The 13,904-nt window shown below is 34.1% G+C and overlaps 1 protein-coding gene across 2 annotated transcripts in view; it reads right to left on the reverse strand.

Moving 5' to 3' along the window:
- The window catches only part of LOC128181797 (secretion-regulating guanine nucleotide exchange factor-like), a 36,856-nt gene extending 23,090 nt beyond the window's left edge, over positions 1-13,766 (reverse strand). The window contains exons 1-5 of one of the 2 annotated variants that reach the window (XM_052850332.1): positions 13,664-13,766; positions 9,276-9,441; positions 8,386-8,535; positions 7,526-7,611; positions 577-655 (exon numbers count right to left, since the gene is read on the reverse strand). In XM_052850332.1, the coding sequence (XP_052706292.1) occupies positions 577-655; positions 7,526-7,611; positions 8,386-8,535; positions 9,276-9,441; positions 13,664-13,687 (505 nt within the window). In that variant the 5' untranslated portion in view covers positions 13,688-13,766. Of the gene's footprint in view, positions 1-576; positions 656-7,521; positions 7,612-8,385; positions 8,536-9,275; positions 9,442-13,663 lie in introns of both variants that reach the window. The other variant, XM_052850341.1, reaches the window with a different exon arrangement.
- Positions 13,767-13,904: the final 138 nt, after the last annotated feature.

Below are 13,904 nucleotides of genomic sequence, written 5' to 3' on the forward strand. Positions count from 1 at the left end.
CATTAAGAACAATGGTAAAATAAGGTATATAACAGTTTTTTAAATATATATTTGCATTTCACGTGAAAAAACGTCGTTTATGCCAAATCTCCCCCTTAGCCAAGTTGTTATGGGGGAGATTCTCCCTCATAGCAGCTTTGAAAGGTTAACAGGTATGGATTCTCTGAAAGGTCAAATGTGAATTGCCAGAACTCATGATGGACCCACAGCATGATATTCTCATTACTTAGCAGATAATCACAAGTTTTCTACTAAAGAGGTAGTTAGTAGGGAAGAAGAGCAGGACATCTCTGTTAATAAAGGATTAATTTAAATGTATATTCTGGAGCATTTTAAATGATATGAACTTGAAAACGTCACACAAGGATTGGCTGAGGATTGTCACAGATAAAGGACATTTTCTTTTCCTTCGCACATGTATATTAACCAGTATTGTTCCAGCTTAAAAAAATAAAATGTGGGTTTTTTTATAATCTAGTTTTGCTGTAAACTATTAGAGGACAGATTGAATAGTCTAATGTCAGACAAAAGTTGCATTCATAAGTCCAGTATAACAACAATGTGAAGGACACATACCTGTTAAGACTGCCGTATGACGGAGACCGGTAGCTATGTCCACTATATTTCCATTCACAGCTGGCAAAGTCACCTTTACCTTGAGAGAAAAGAGATTTATTCGTAAATCTTCATTAAAAATATTTGATTTAACTGAAAATTATTACTGATATTATTAAAATTTAATGTAGTATCTCAAGTGAATTCTAAACAGAGGCCAAGTGGCAACATCGCTCACCTTACCTGAGCAACAATAACCAGAACTCAAATCACCTTATGGTATCAAATACCGTAATGTCGCGTGTATAACACACACTTTTTTTCAGCCAAAATTGGATCAAAAGTGGGGGGTGTGTGTTGTACATAGGACTAAAATTTTACCCCATTTTTTCAAGCCGTGATTCTTGATACCATGCGAGTAGTGACTGCCGATATAGCATGTTATGCAAGTTGTATGAGTGTATACTAAATTTACTGCATCAGAAATACCTTATTCTTAGTTTTATTTCCATGTATTGAAATACTTATCCTCTCTCAACACTATTATATGTAAAGCAATAACGTTTTACTGCATAAATGGACAAGTAGTAATCAAGTTTAATAAAATCAGCACTTAAAAACACCCTGTGAAGTCCGACACAAGACAGGTGCATGCTTCTGACACCGGAAATTGTTAAACAAACATTGACCACGCGCCGAGTCTACATATGATGATCTTTAACGTCTCCGCTGTTGTATAAGAAACTCATTACGAAGTGTGAAATGATATTTGATACTACCCATGTAAATCATTCATTCCCTTTTAAGAAAAATTGTAAGAACTTTGACTCTAATATCGCTTGGACTGTGTTCCAATCATGCTATTACAGTAATGCGCTTGGGTTATAAAATTATCGGTAAACATTATACACGAGTGCGTATTATACACGATACATTACGGTACAAAATATCTGGACAATTTAGTCAAAATTTGGTAAAAAGATTTTTGATTTTTTTTCTCCATGTTCAAGAATGAGCTCCTTTCCTTGTTCAGCTTTTGAGATGAAGATTTTGAAAGATTTTTCTCTATTTATTCCTTTGAATAATTGAAGCCCCCATAGTGACCCTACCCAATGTCCAAGGATTGTGAACTTGATAAACTCAAATATACACTACCTGAGAATGCTTACACACAAGGTTAATTCTTTTTGGCCCAATTGTTTTTGTGAAAGGATTTATCGGAATTTTCCTCTATTTATTTCTATGTAAAAAAAAGAAGTCACCCCCTCAATTTTGGCCCAACCCTTCCCCTACCAGGGGATCATGAGTTGTACAAACTTGAATCTACATAACCTAAGGATGCTGCCACACAAGTTTAACTCTTTTCCCCTTAGAGGTTTTCATCCTTTAACCCCCAGTGATGCATTTTGACGACCCTGGCCATATCCTCAATGACGACTTTTGAAGCACCCTATATACAGCACTAATGTAGACCTCTCAACACCTGTTGTTTGCAATAAACATTGACTTGTATATACCTCGACATGTATTCAGATGATTGTTCACTAATTCTACAGACCCTGAAACGTACTACTACACCACACGCTCGCTGCACGCTCGCTACACGCTCGCTAAACGGTTCACACGAAACGCTGAACGGTTTACACGAAACGCTGCACGCTTTGCCCGAAACGCTAAACGATTTACACGAAACGCTGAACGGTTTACACGAACCGATTCTCGCACGAAACGATTTGCTCGCTTTTCACACGCTTTTGACACGCTTTTATCCTGATCGATTCGGGTCCTCTCGGATTTTTACCCTGACTCTGTTAGTAAGAATTAATTTTAAGAAAACACGAAATAATAGAAAAACTGATATTAGAAACATATATGTACATAGGTATTGAATTGATTGATTTAATTAATTTGGTACTTATATTTAAAGCAAAAAATTATTTATTCACAGAATTAGCCAAAAATAATACTTCTATAAATATATTTATTGCTCAAAGAAATATCGATGATTCTTATTAGTACCGTAAATAATAAATATTTCAGAGAAAAAAGTTACCGTAACACAATATTCAATACCAAAAATAAAATCCGTATGATTACAAACTGATATCGGTTTTTTCAGTATTCAACGGGATTTGTTTTTTCTTCTCACATTAATATTTTTATTGGTTTCAGAGAATACAATGTAAAAATACTAACTGTAAATAAACCTGTGATTATTTACATTGATAATTTGGTTTTCCAGTATTCGGCGGGATTTGTTTTTTCTTCTCACATTAATATTTTTATTGGTTTTAGAGAATACGATGTAAAAATACTTACTGTAAATAAACCTGTTATTATTTACATTGACAATTTTGAAAGTTATGTAAAATCTAATTAGTCACATAAGTTAGAAAAATGCTATAAAACAACCGACTAATTTTTTTTATGTCGAATCATTCGCGTAAATAAATGTTCCGTAAATAATATCACAGAGAAAAATCAATAGATTAAACAATAAAGAAAGTTGTCATTTCTATTTCGGATTTCGAAAAGAACAAAAAATAAAAAATGATTTAGATTTTTGTCGTAATATTCGTTTACATTACCGGCACCCCGCATAACGGCGTAGAATATATCTATCATAATCTATTTGAATTAAGTACCATGCATATAGATTCCCATAATAATTAATTGCATGTGTACATTTTAGGAAAATTTCAGTGTGTTAATTACTTGTTGTTTTCCGTTATCAGTGTTTAAATAATTAAAATAATAACTTGTAGAAATATTTTTAATCGGGATTCAAAAGAATTTACTTCCCGCATTTCATAGAAATGAACGGTATATTTTCTTTCTATGTTTACATTTAATTTTGTTCAAATTAATGTTACATGTAAATAATCGATCATTGACATTGTGTGCATCAACAAATACTGATTCCGACTACCTTGAAGTCATTAAATTTCTATTGGCTATTGACAAAAAAAAGAGACGCGTGACCATCCAATGAAAACGAATACACAGAGTTTGATTGACAGGTTCAGCCAGGTGCAGGTCTTACCCGATGTCCGAGGTTATGTGCACTGGTTGTACACAGCCGAATAGTTTCAGTAACTAGTCTTCTTTCAATACGCGTACTTTTCTTTTGTTTGTTAAAAATTATTTCAATTTTGTAAAAAGATAAGTATATCATTTCTTATAAATTTTTTTCATGAGAATATCTCAAAGGAGTTTTGCCAATCAGTTTAAAGTAATGTTTAACACGAGCGCTATTTTAAAACAATTAAATTTTCAGAGAGTTCCGAATGAAATCTGATGAACGTTTCACACGGTTCTCGCACGCTTTGCCCGAAACGATTTACACGCTTTGCCCGAAACGCTGCACGCTTTGCCCGAAACGCTAAACGGTTTACACGAAACGCTTCACGATTCACACGAAACGCTAAACGGTTTACACGAAACGCTACACGGTTTACACGAAACGTTTCTCGCACGAAAGTCGCACGCTTTTTTGGTGTAGTAGTACGTTTCAGGGTCTGTAAGTAAAGATATCATGTGATTTACCAGTGTAGGTGGCGGGATGCACCACTAACAATAACAAGAGGCCCAGGGGCCACATCACTCACCTGAGCAACAAAAGCCTTAACTATGATCAAATAAGCATTATAGTATCAAAATCAAAATATCTTCACAACTAGATACAGTAGATCTTGATCAAAATTTTTTAAAAATCTACTGATTTTTATCCACATAATTTTATAGTAAATACCAAGCCCCTTTTGTTTTCCTCTATTCCTATATAACCCCCCCCCCCCATTTTGTGGCCACACTTTTCTCTAGGGAATCATGGTTTGATCAAACTTTAATCTGCACAACCCATGCTTTCACACAAGTTACTGCTTTTTGGACTGAAAACTTTCCCAGAATATTTTTAAGATTTTCTCTATATATTCCCATGTAAAAATTCATTCCCCCAATATAGCCCAGCCCTACCTCCATGGACCAGAATTTAATCAAACTTGAATCTACTCCAGTTGTGGATGCCTCCACATAAGTTTGAGTTTTTCTGACCAAATAGTTTTTAAGAAGAATATTTTTAAAGATTTTCTGTGTAAATTCCAATGTAAAAATCAATCCCCCTATTGTGACCCCACCCGGCCCCCAGGGACCATGATTTAAACAACTTGAATTTACACTATCTGAGGATGCTTCCACTCCAATTCGAGCTTTCCTTGCCAATTATTTTTAAAGAAGAAGATTTTCAAAGATTTTTTTCTATACATTCCTTTGTGAAAATTCATCCCCCCATTGCAGCCCAATCCTATCCCCAGGGACTATGACCTGAACAATTTTGAATCTACACTACCTGAGGATGCCTACACACAAGTTTAAGCTTTTCTGGCCGAATGGTTTTTGAGAAAAAGATTTTTAAAGATTTTCTCTATACATTCATTTGTAAAAGTCCATCCCCCCCCCCATTGTGGCCCCATCCTACCCCCAAGGACCATGTTTTGAACAAAATTGAATCTACACTACCTGAGGATGCTTCCAGACAAGTTACAATTTTCTCTCCTAATAGTTTTTGAGAAGAAGATTTTTGATAAATACCAACAAATTTAATTATTCTAAATTATCTCCCCTTTAAAGAAGGTGTGGCTCTTTTTTAAACAAAATTGAATCCCCTTCACCCATTGATGCTTTGGTTGAAATTTGCCCAGTGGTTCTGGAGAAGAAGATGAAAATGTCAGAAGTGTACAACAACAACAAAGCCAACGACGACAGACAAGGGACAAATTTTGATCAGAAAAGCTCACTTAAGTTTTCAGCTCAGGTGAGCTAATAAAAGATGGCGGATTATGATGCGGACATCGCACATGTTTTCAATATTTGTTTATAAGCAAGTTTAGAGTCAAAATTTTCTAGACTTATTATTAGTAGTGAATGATGAAAGCCAGAACATTGTAAAATTCATGCAAAATTTTGTGGAAAAATCTATGTAATTACAGACAAGTGAAAAGCTGTCAATGTGACAGCAAACCGGGTTTTCTTTTATGTGAACTGTATCCATAATCAATGTCAACCCATATCCAGAGAAATGGAGTACCCTATATGCAATATTTTGCTAAAAAATGAGTACCCTATATGCAATATTTTGCTAAAAAATGACTAAGTTCGAAAGCTGGTATTTTTTTTCATAAATAATCAGAAATCAAGGTACAATTAATCTGCAAAAGAACAACTTCTTATCTTGAAAACTGAAGGAGGAGTTATCTGTACAATGACGGTATCCTATATGCAATATTTTGCCAAAAAATGACTAAGTTCAAAAGCTGGTATTTTTTTCACAACTTATCGGAAATCAAAATCCTAGCAATATGCACACCTCTGATATATGTACAATTGATCTGCAAAAGAACAACTTCCTATCTTGAAAACTGTAGGAGGAGTTATCCATACAATGAGGATACGCATTTGGCAGCCGCCCACCCACCTGCCATTTTCACCATTTTAATAACCGGATTTTTCCGTTGGAAAACCCGGTTAAAAACAGAACACAAGGCGTGCATTAGCCGAATTACCTGCAACCCTTTAATACATGAATACAACGGTAAATTAAATTTTTTTAAAATAAGTCAACACATACTTAATTTTCCATACATTTGATTTGTTAATTAAAGACCTGTAATAAGTCAATTCAAAAACACACACCAGCTGTTTTAAACTCATCTGAAAACAGTCTAAGGGTAGCCCAGGGTAAAGTGTTAAGGATATGGCTTATGCATCGAAAGGTGGCAATAAGGGGGTAAAGCTTTTCTGGCCAACTGGTTTTGGAGAAAGAGATTTTGATCGACTTTTTTCTATTCATTTCCATATAAAAATTCAACCCCCTCCCCCCCCCATTCAAGCCCCACTCTATCCTTGGAGATCATAATCTGAACAAAGTTGAATCTACACTACCTAAGGATGCTTCCATGCAAGTTTCAGCATTTCTGGCTAGTTTTTGTGAAGTAGATTTTTTAAGAAGCCAACAATTTTTTGAAAATTCTCATTTATCTCCCTTTGAAAAAGAACTCAGTCCCTCATTTTAATAAACTTAAGCCTCCTTCACCTAGTGATGCTTTTTGCCAAGTTTGGTTAAAATTAGCCCACTATATGGTTCAGGAAAAGAAGTCATTTAATAACATGAAAATTTTACAGAGACAGATGTCACATATCACACTTACAATTCAAAGTTAGCATTCATTTGCCACTTTAATTATCACTTTTATCTTTTAAAATTGTTTACAACAAGAAAATTCTTTCCATTCCATTCGGGTATGGCCAATTTCACACGTACTCTATACAAATGATGGGTAAAAATTGATACCTTTACATATACTAAGTTTTTTCCACTATTTCTAATGAAAATTGATTGATCATGACATTCGGGGCAAGATAAATTAAGGAAGCAATCAATGCAATCTAGCAAAAAAACCTAGCGTAAGAATATACTCACTCTTTCAACTTTTAAAAGCTACTTTTAGATGAATCATTTAGCTTAATTAATGTCATTCATTAACTTAAGTAGCGATAATGAATTGTTTTTACATTGTTCATTTATGTTTTCTTTATACTTTTGCTGTTGACTTGAGGTGGATTTTTTTTTAAACTAAAGCTGTATTGAAAACACAGACTTAACAACAGACTTCCACTGACTCACCTTAGACTAGTTACCATGGTTACCTTTTCATACATTAAAAATATACTGTTGTATTGTTTTGGGGTGGGGGTTGGAGGGGGGGGGTCATATCATTACATGCATTAGTTGGTTACATATTTTCTCTGCAATCCTAGCTACGTTCATATCCACATGAATCACGAAAGGAAAGCATTTTATTGTTTAAAGATATACTTTTTTTTTGCGTATTAGTCAGGTTGTTGGGTTTGATGACCATTATCAGTATTGGAATGAAGGGACATTAATTTCTGTATGATCAATCCTACCTACAGGTACGGTGGATTTCTGCAGCTCTTTAGGATGAAAACCAAGTTGTCCAAATTCATTGGAGCCAAATGCAAATACTTCTCCCCTGTCTGTGAATAAAAAGCCCCATGCATTAAAACAGCCCAACCTAGAAAAGAAGGGATGTTATGGTTACCTGAATGAACTGAAAACTGCATTCAGTTTGCAGTAAGTCCCAGCGGGACTAAAAACTGCAAGTTATCAGTTTGCATTGCAACCAAATCAGGTTTTGCAAATTAAATGCAAGTCCACTACATATAAAAAAAACCAAAGGGTCATTATTATTTCTTTTACGTAAGGTTCAAACTTATGTCACTAAAGTCAAGATAGTAGCTATTGATTTATAAAACATTATGGTAGTTTTAGTTGAATATCAGATTCAGTTCCATAAATAAAACCAGAACTAAGTTGGAATCAAATTTGCTATTGAATTTTGCCAATAATCAGATAATAAACTTTTTACATAACCTGATGTTAATGAATCATGTTATTAACTCTCATTAAAAAAGTTCAAATTCAAAATTGATATAAAGCACCTAAGGACAAACACAAAATTTAAAAAAAAATTTAAAAAACTATGAAAACCTCAATACGCCAAAAATGTTGGCAGAACTTGATACTGTACTGGTTTCATCAATATTGGTTGAATACCAGTTTTCTTGGATTGCCATTATAAGTTGATCCACAAATTTTAATGTTCATTGAAGTACAATTTTTACTAACATTTTGTATTGATAGGATCAGAATTTACTTACGTATCCTTGATTTGAATCTATGATTTTCACTTTATCCACGAAACTTGATACCCAGTATATCAATAAAACCACAGTATCTATATCCTTTACCTGAGAGAACAACTGTAAAATCCCATCCAGCAGAGGCTTGGAGAATGACTGCTGGCAGATTCACTCGTGTGAATGCGGCTATATTATTGTAGTGATTCAAACCAAGCTGGCCATTACAGTTGTTTCCACATGTAAATAAACTTCCATCATCTGAAAAAATGGCAACACTTCATCTCTAATTTCAAAAAAGTACTATACATTTAACGAGTAATTCTGAAAACTGACTTTTTTTCTTTTTTTTTTTTTGAAAACTTGGGTAACAATCAATGAAAACATAGCTACTTCTAAAAATTGATATGTTTTTTACTCTGGGCCTATCCCAGTATGAAATGAAAACATAACCGTTATCTTATCAGGATAGTTTAGGTTGTCATATATAATTTTGGGCTATACTCTGTCCCAAGTTTCTGTTTCTACAACTTTTGCTTAAAATTTCTAAAATCATCAATACATTTGCGCCAAAACTACATTCTTTCGATAGAATGAAAAGTCTAGTTTTTCTGTTTTGAACCCCCCCCCCCCCCCCCCCCCCATCGCTACAGGTATCAATACACAACCAAATATTAAAAGTCTACAAGGATTTTGCATTGTAAACAACAGAATACAAGAATGATAATGATTAAAACTGTGCGAAGAGTCTTCAGAATGATCCTCATTCATGATTACTCAATTCCAGTGGATTTCATGGGTCCTAATCTCACGAAAAAAATTAAACAAATTATGAAACACATTATTTTTCAAATTCAATTATTACATATATAAGTAAAACCACCAAACTACTCAACCATGAATTTTCTTTGAAAAATTGACAATCCACGTAAATTGGCCCCTATACATATTCCATTTTAAAATACCTCGCAAACCTGCGACTAAAATTTGGCATTTCCTACCCTGAATAATGATGGAGTGACCTCCCCCTCCAGTTATTGATTTGATCCTATTGGCCACTGGCTGGTTCAATATGGTGCCATCCGAGGTTTCAGGGAGGACAACTTTCTGTGGTAAGAGATGATCGTCTTGATTTCCAAGCCCCAGCTGACCGTAGCTGTTGGCTCCCTGTAATTCCAGAGGTAGTGGATAGAATTCTTAGATCAATCATACTCGACTATATAAATACATGGAAATAATTATGCAACTTCCATTCAAACATTATTGATTTATAGTGACAATAATTCTTCCGTCATCTGAAACCTGTGGGCATGCATTCTTGCTTCTCTTGCCTCCTATGATGAAACACTTCTGTAATACATGTAGCTTGTACATGTATATACTTAGACTAACTTTTAATCGTGATGTCTTTCTTTCACAATTTATAATTTTTGAGATAAACTGGTTTGCAGCAACTAATTCTTGCAATCAGATGTAGATTTTAAATCTGGAAAATGAAATGCCAGAGACATTTATGGACCGGTTTGCTGTGAGAGATATTTGCGATGACGAGGTTCTTATGAACCTCAGACTAATTTATTGCACGCAAGAAAAAGTTGGTTTACAGACGTGCGTATTGGTGGGTACATGTAATAATATTGACAGAAAAGAGTTTTACTACCGTAAGTGCTAATGTTTTTTTAATTGTGTTGTATCCCTCACAACAAGATTATATTTTAACTGAATGAGGAAAGAAGAATTTAAAATTCAAAACTTTGTTGCATATTAAAGTGTAAATATATACATGTACCATAAATGTATGTTTACTAAAAGGTATATTAAGAAACATAATAATGTATATCAAGCAAATTAATTACCCCGCCAAATACTGTAAACACTGTAAATACTGTAATGTAATGCATTTATAATAATTCTTGCTTGTATTGACCATATTATATCACATTCATGTTACCTGGTAACCAACAGAAAGTAATTAAATTAAAAGATTATAACAGTTAAGCCGTATTTGCACTATGTTAGAATGCTCATTCTTGGATTTGTCCAATGGGGGTACATGGGTGCAGGCGAAAGGGTCTGTATACAGCATAAGTATTAAGTCTTATAATACAAATATTACTGTACCATAGGTCACACCTCATTGGAAAATCTAATGAATTTTGTAACTATAATTAATAAACAGATTTTAATGATCAGTATGTTGGTAATGGTTTAATACCAGTTATGAGCTTTGTAAGTACAGTATACAATTACAGTATACCACTGAGGGAGTAAGATTCCAGTTCCCCGAGAGCAAGTCAATTTCCTGAGGCGAAGCTTTAACTGTTTTATATATACAAACAACCAATCAGAAAAAGTTTAAATTAATATAGTCTTTGTGTATCCAACAAGTTATAACGTCAAAATGAATAGAATTAAATTGCATGTGCGACATATTGTGACACAGGCAAATTACCTATGTTAAACCATAAAGAGGAATACTGGTAAGTATAACCAATTAAAAAGGACACTGCAACTAGAATCCAGTTTGATCTGCTTGCACTGAATCAACAAATTTCCATGGAGACAATTGCTAATTGCTGTTTATGAAATCTCCTGGAGAGTTCTAATAAAGAGTGTGAAACACACAATTAAAACAAGCATTCTGAGATATACACATCCCCTACCGGTTTGTGGAAATTGTGAAAACAATGCACTGTTATGCAGAATATTGAACCCGAACATTAAAAAATTGAAATATAAAAAATTAATTTTCTCGAAAATATGTCAACCAGATGCTACAAAAGTGTAAACTTGATCTGTAGTTTGACATTTTGAAGCTGTTCAGCAAATTTCATATTATTCCTCAAACGCATAAAGAAAAAAAGTGTGGAAAACTGAAGTGGGACAGACGGACAGACGGACTGACAGACGCAGAGGAAAGCTATAGTCCCCTCTGGTGAAACCGGCAGGGGACTAATAAAAGCAAAGTCATTATGTACCCACACACATGTGGGGGGTCAGGGGCACTGCTTGGGTCCAAACAATGGAGGCATAAACAGGTATTTCCGCATCAATCATGATGTAATACTGTTAAATTAACATGTAATATCCGTGCAAATTAAATCACAAGAGGCACTGTCTAGCAAATGCTTGAATTTTTCAAATATTGATTAAATAAAACCATGATAAAAATTGGACATTAGTGATGTTATATTTTAGCAATTTGATGTAAATTGGATGAATCTCAGAATTAAGTATTCACAAAAAATATGAAATATTGTGGAATCATTTTTATTCGTTGGGGTCGATGTTTGTGAGTAGCCTAGTTTGTGATGACATAATTTCGTTGGTAAGAAGTTGTTTTTCATAAATAAATACTAAACAAATGCTTGAATATACGTTCATGGGGATGTAAATTCAAAGGCAAGGGTTACCCACTAATGCCACCAATATTGGACCTCAACGAACAATTATGATTCTACAGTTTTCTTAGATGGTCAAAGTATGAACATGAAAAACTTGATCATGATTTCAATGGATAAGTTTACTCTGGTCATAAAACATTACAGTAAATATTAAATTCATTAATTATATATTGGAAATGAATGACTAGACTAGCTGCCTATGGGCCACATCGCTCACTTGAGCAACAATAGATAAAATAAAATCAGCTTTATAGAGTCATATACAAAATATCTAAATAATGTCATATAATAGGTCCTGTATAAAAAAAAATTCCCCTGCATATTCTTGTGCTTATCGTTGAGCCCCTTATGTAACAGGATGGTACAGTCATATCATATATTGCGCACTGCAGCTCTTGAGAAGATCTTAAACAACTGTTTATACATATATTAATTCATAAACTTACATCAAATTTTGAACCACATGTGAGGCCCAAGAATTTCCAGGGGCCTGAGTCTAAACAATTTTAAAGAATCAACAATATGTCAAAATACTTGCATAATAACATTTGAGTTTTTGTGAATAATTTAGATGTTTTCCATTGTGGCAAAACCCTAACTCTTGAAGAATATGAATTGGACAAATCTTAATCTACACTATCTATACTGACAAAAGTTACAGCTTTTGTAGGCAAATTGTGTTTTAGAAGAAAATTTCCATAAATATTCCAACATAAAATTTGACACCCCCCCCCCAATTATGACCCTACCATATCCAGGGGATCATGATTTGAACAAATCTGAATCTTTCCTACCTGAGGATGCTTCCACACAAGCTACAGATTTTCTGCCTGATCAATTTCAAAGAAGATTTTTAAAGATTTTCTCTTCATATTCTGATGTAAACATTTGACCTTTCACTGTGGCCCCATCCCTGGGGATGGATCATGATTTTATCAAACTTGAATCTACCCTAACTAAGGATACTTTCACACCAGTTTCAGCTTTTTGGGCTGAACAGATTCTGAGAAGATTTTAAAAGATTATCCCTGCCTTACCCCTTGGGATCATGATTTGAGCAAAATTGAATCTATACTACCCGATGATGCTTTTATACAAGTTTCAGCTTTTCTGGCCAAATGGTTTTTGAGAAGAAGATTTTTGAAAAATACCAACAAATTTTCAATGATTTTAATTCATCTCCCTTTGAAATTTTCAATTTAACAAATCTGAAACCCTTTTACCTAAGGATGCTTTGTGCTAAGTTTGGTTGAAATCAGCCCAGTGGTTCTGGAGGAGAAGTTGAAAATGTAACAATTTTACAGACAGACAGACAGATGGAAGGATGGACGGATGCCGAACAAAAAGTGATCAGAATAGCTCACGAGTTTTTAGCTCAGGTGAGCTAAAAATGAGAAATTCAGAGAACTACCAAATTTTTAGGATGTCCATCATAATACTTAAAGATCCATAATATTTCTAATTCAATTTCCTCTTTCCCACAACGATATGGAAGGCTAAGGAACTTTTCCTTATATATATGATCTTTAGGAACCTTTATCATACATGTCACTGTCTTTGCAAAGCGAAAAGGACAAACTCCCGCAAAAAGAAAAATACCCTTCAATAATACATATATCAGTATATCTGTATATATACACTGTAGTAATGTGAAATAAATGTACAAGTATGCATTTATGTATCACTCAGCTAAGACAACTGAAGAATAGTATAATTAAGTGCTTGTCACCAACTTGATGGATATAAAATAAAGCCTATAACTAATGAAGAGCCATATAAAGCAACAGGATTGTAAAACGTAAACATAGACATACAAATGTATACGTCCCTGACGAGTCCCGGTGAATGTGCTCCTTGTTTGTTTACGTTTTTTTAATCATCGAGATAATTCGGAATAAATTGCAACCATGATTCCCATTTTACAGTCTTTACGATTGATATGCTATACATTTTATAAAAACCTTCTTTGGATATTCATTACCCACCCATGAATAGAGATTAACGGTCATTTCGCTCGTCCGATCATCTCCCTAACGCGAGAGAAAAAAAAGACAACAGAGAACCACGTGGTTTGGTGGACACTGATTGGTTCATAATTATATTCATTCGGCCAACTTTTTATTTGTGTTCAGGGGGTCGGTAATATATCCCAAGCTCGAGGAACCATTAAATGATTACAGTTTTACGCTAATCAACAACTTGCCCAAGAAAATTACATTAGTTTCT

This window comes from Crassostrea angulata, chromosome 1, assembly GCF_025612915.1.
Source record: "Crassostrea angulata isolate pt1a10 chromosome 1, ASM2561291v2, whole genome shotgun sequence".
NCBI lineage: Eukaryota > Metazoa > Mollusca > Bivalvia > Ostreida > Ostreidae > Magallana > Magallana angulata.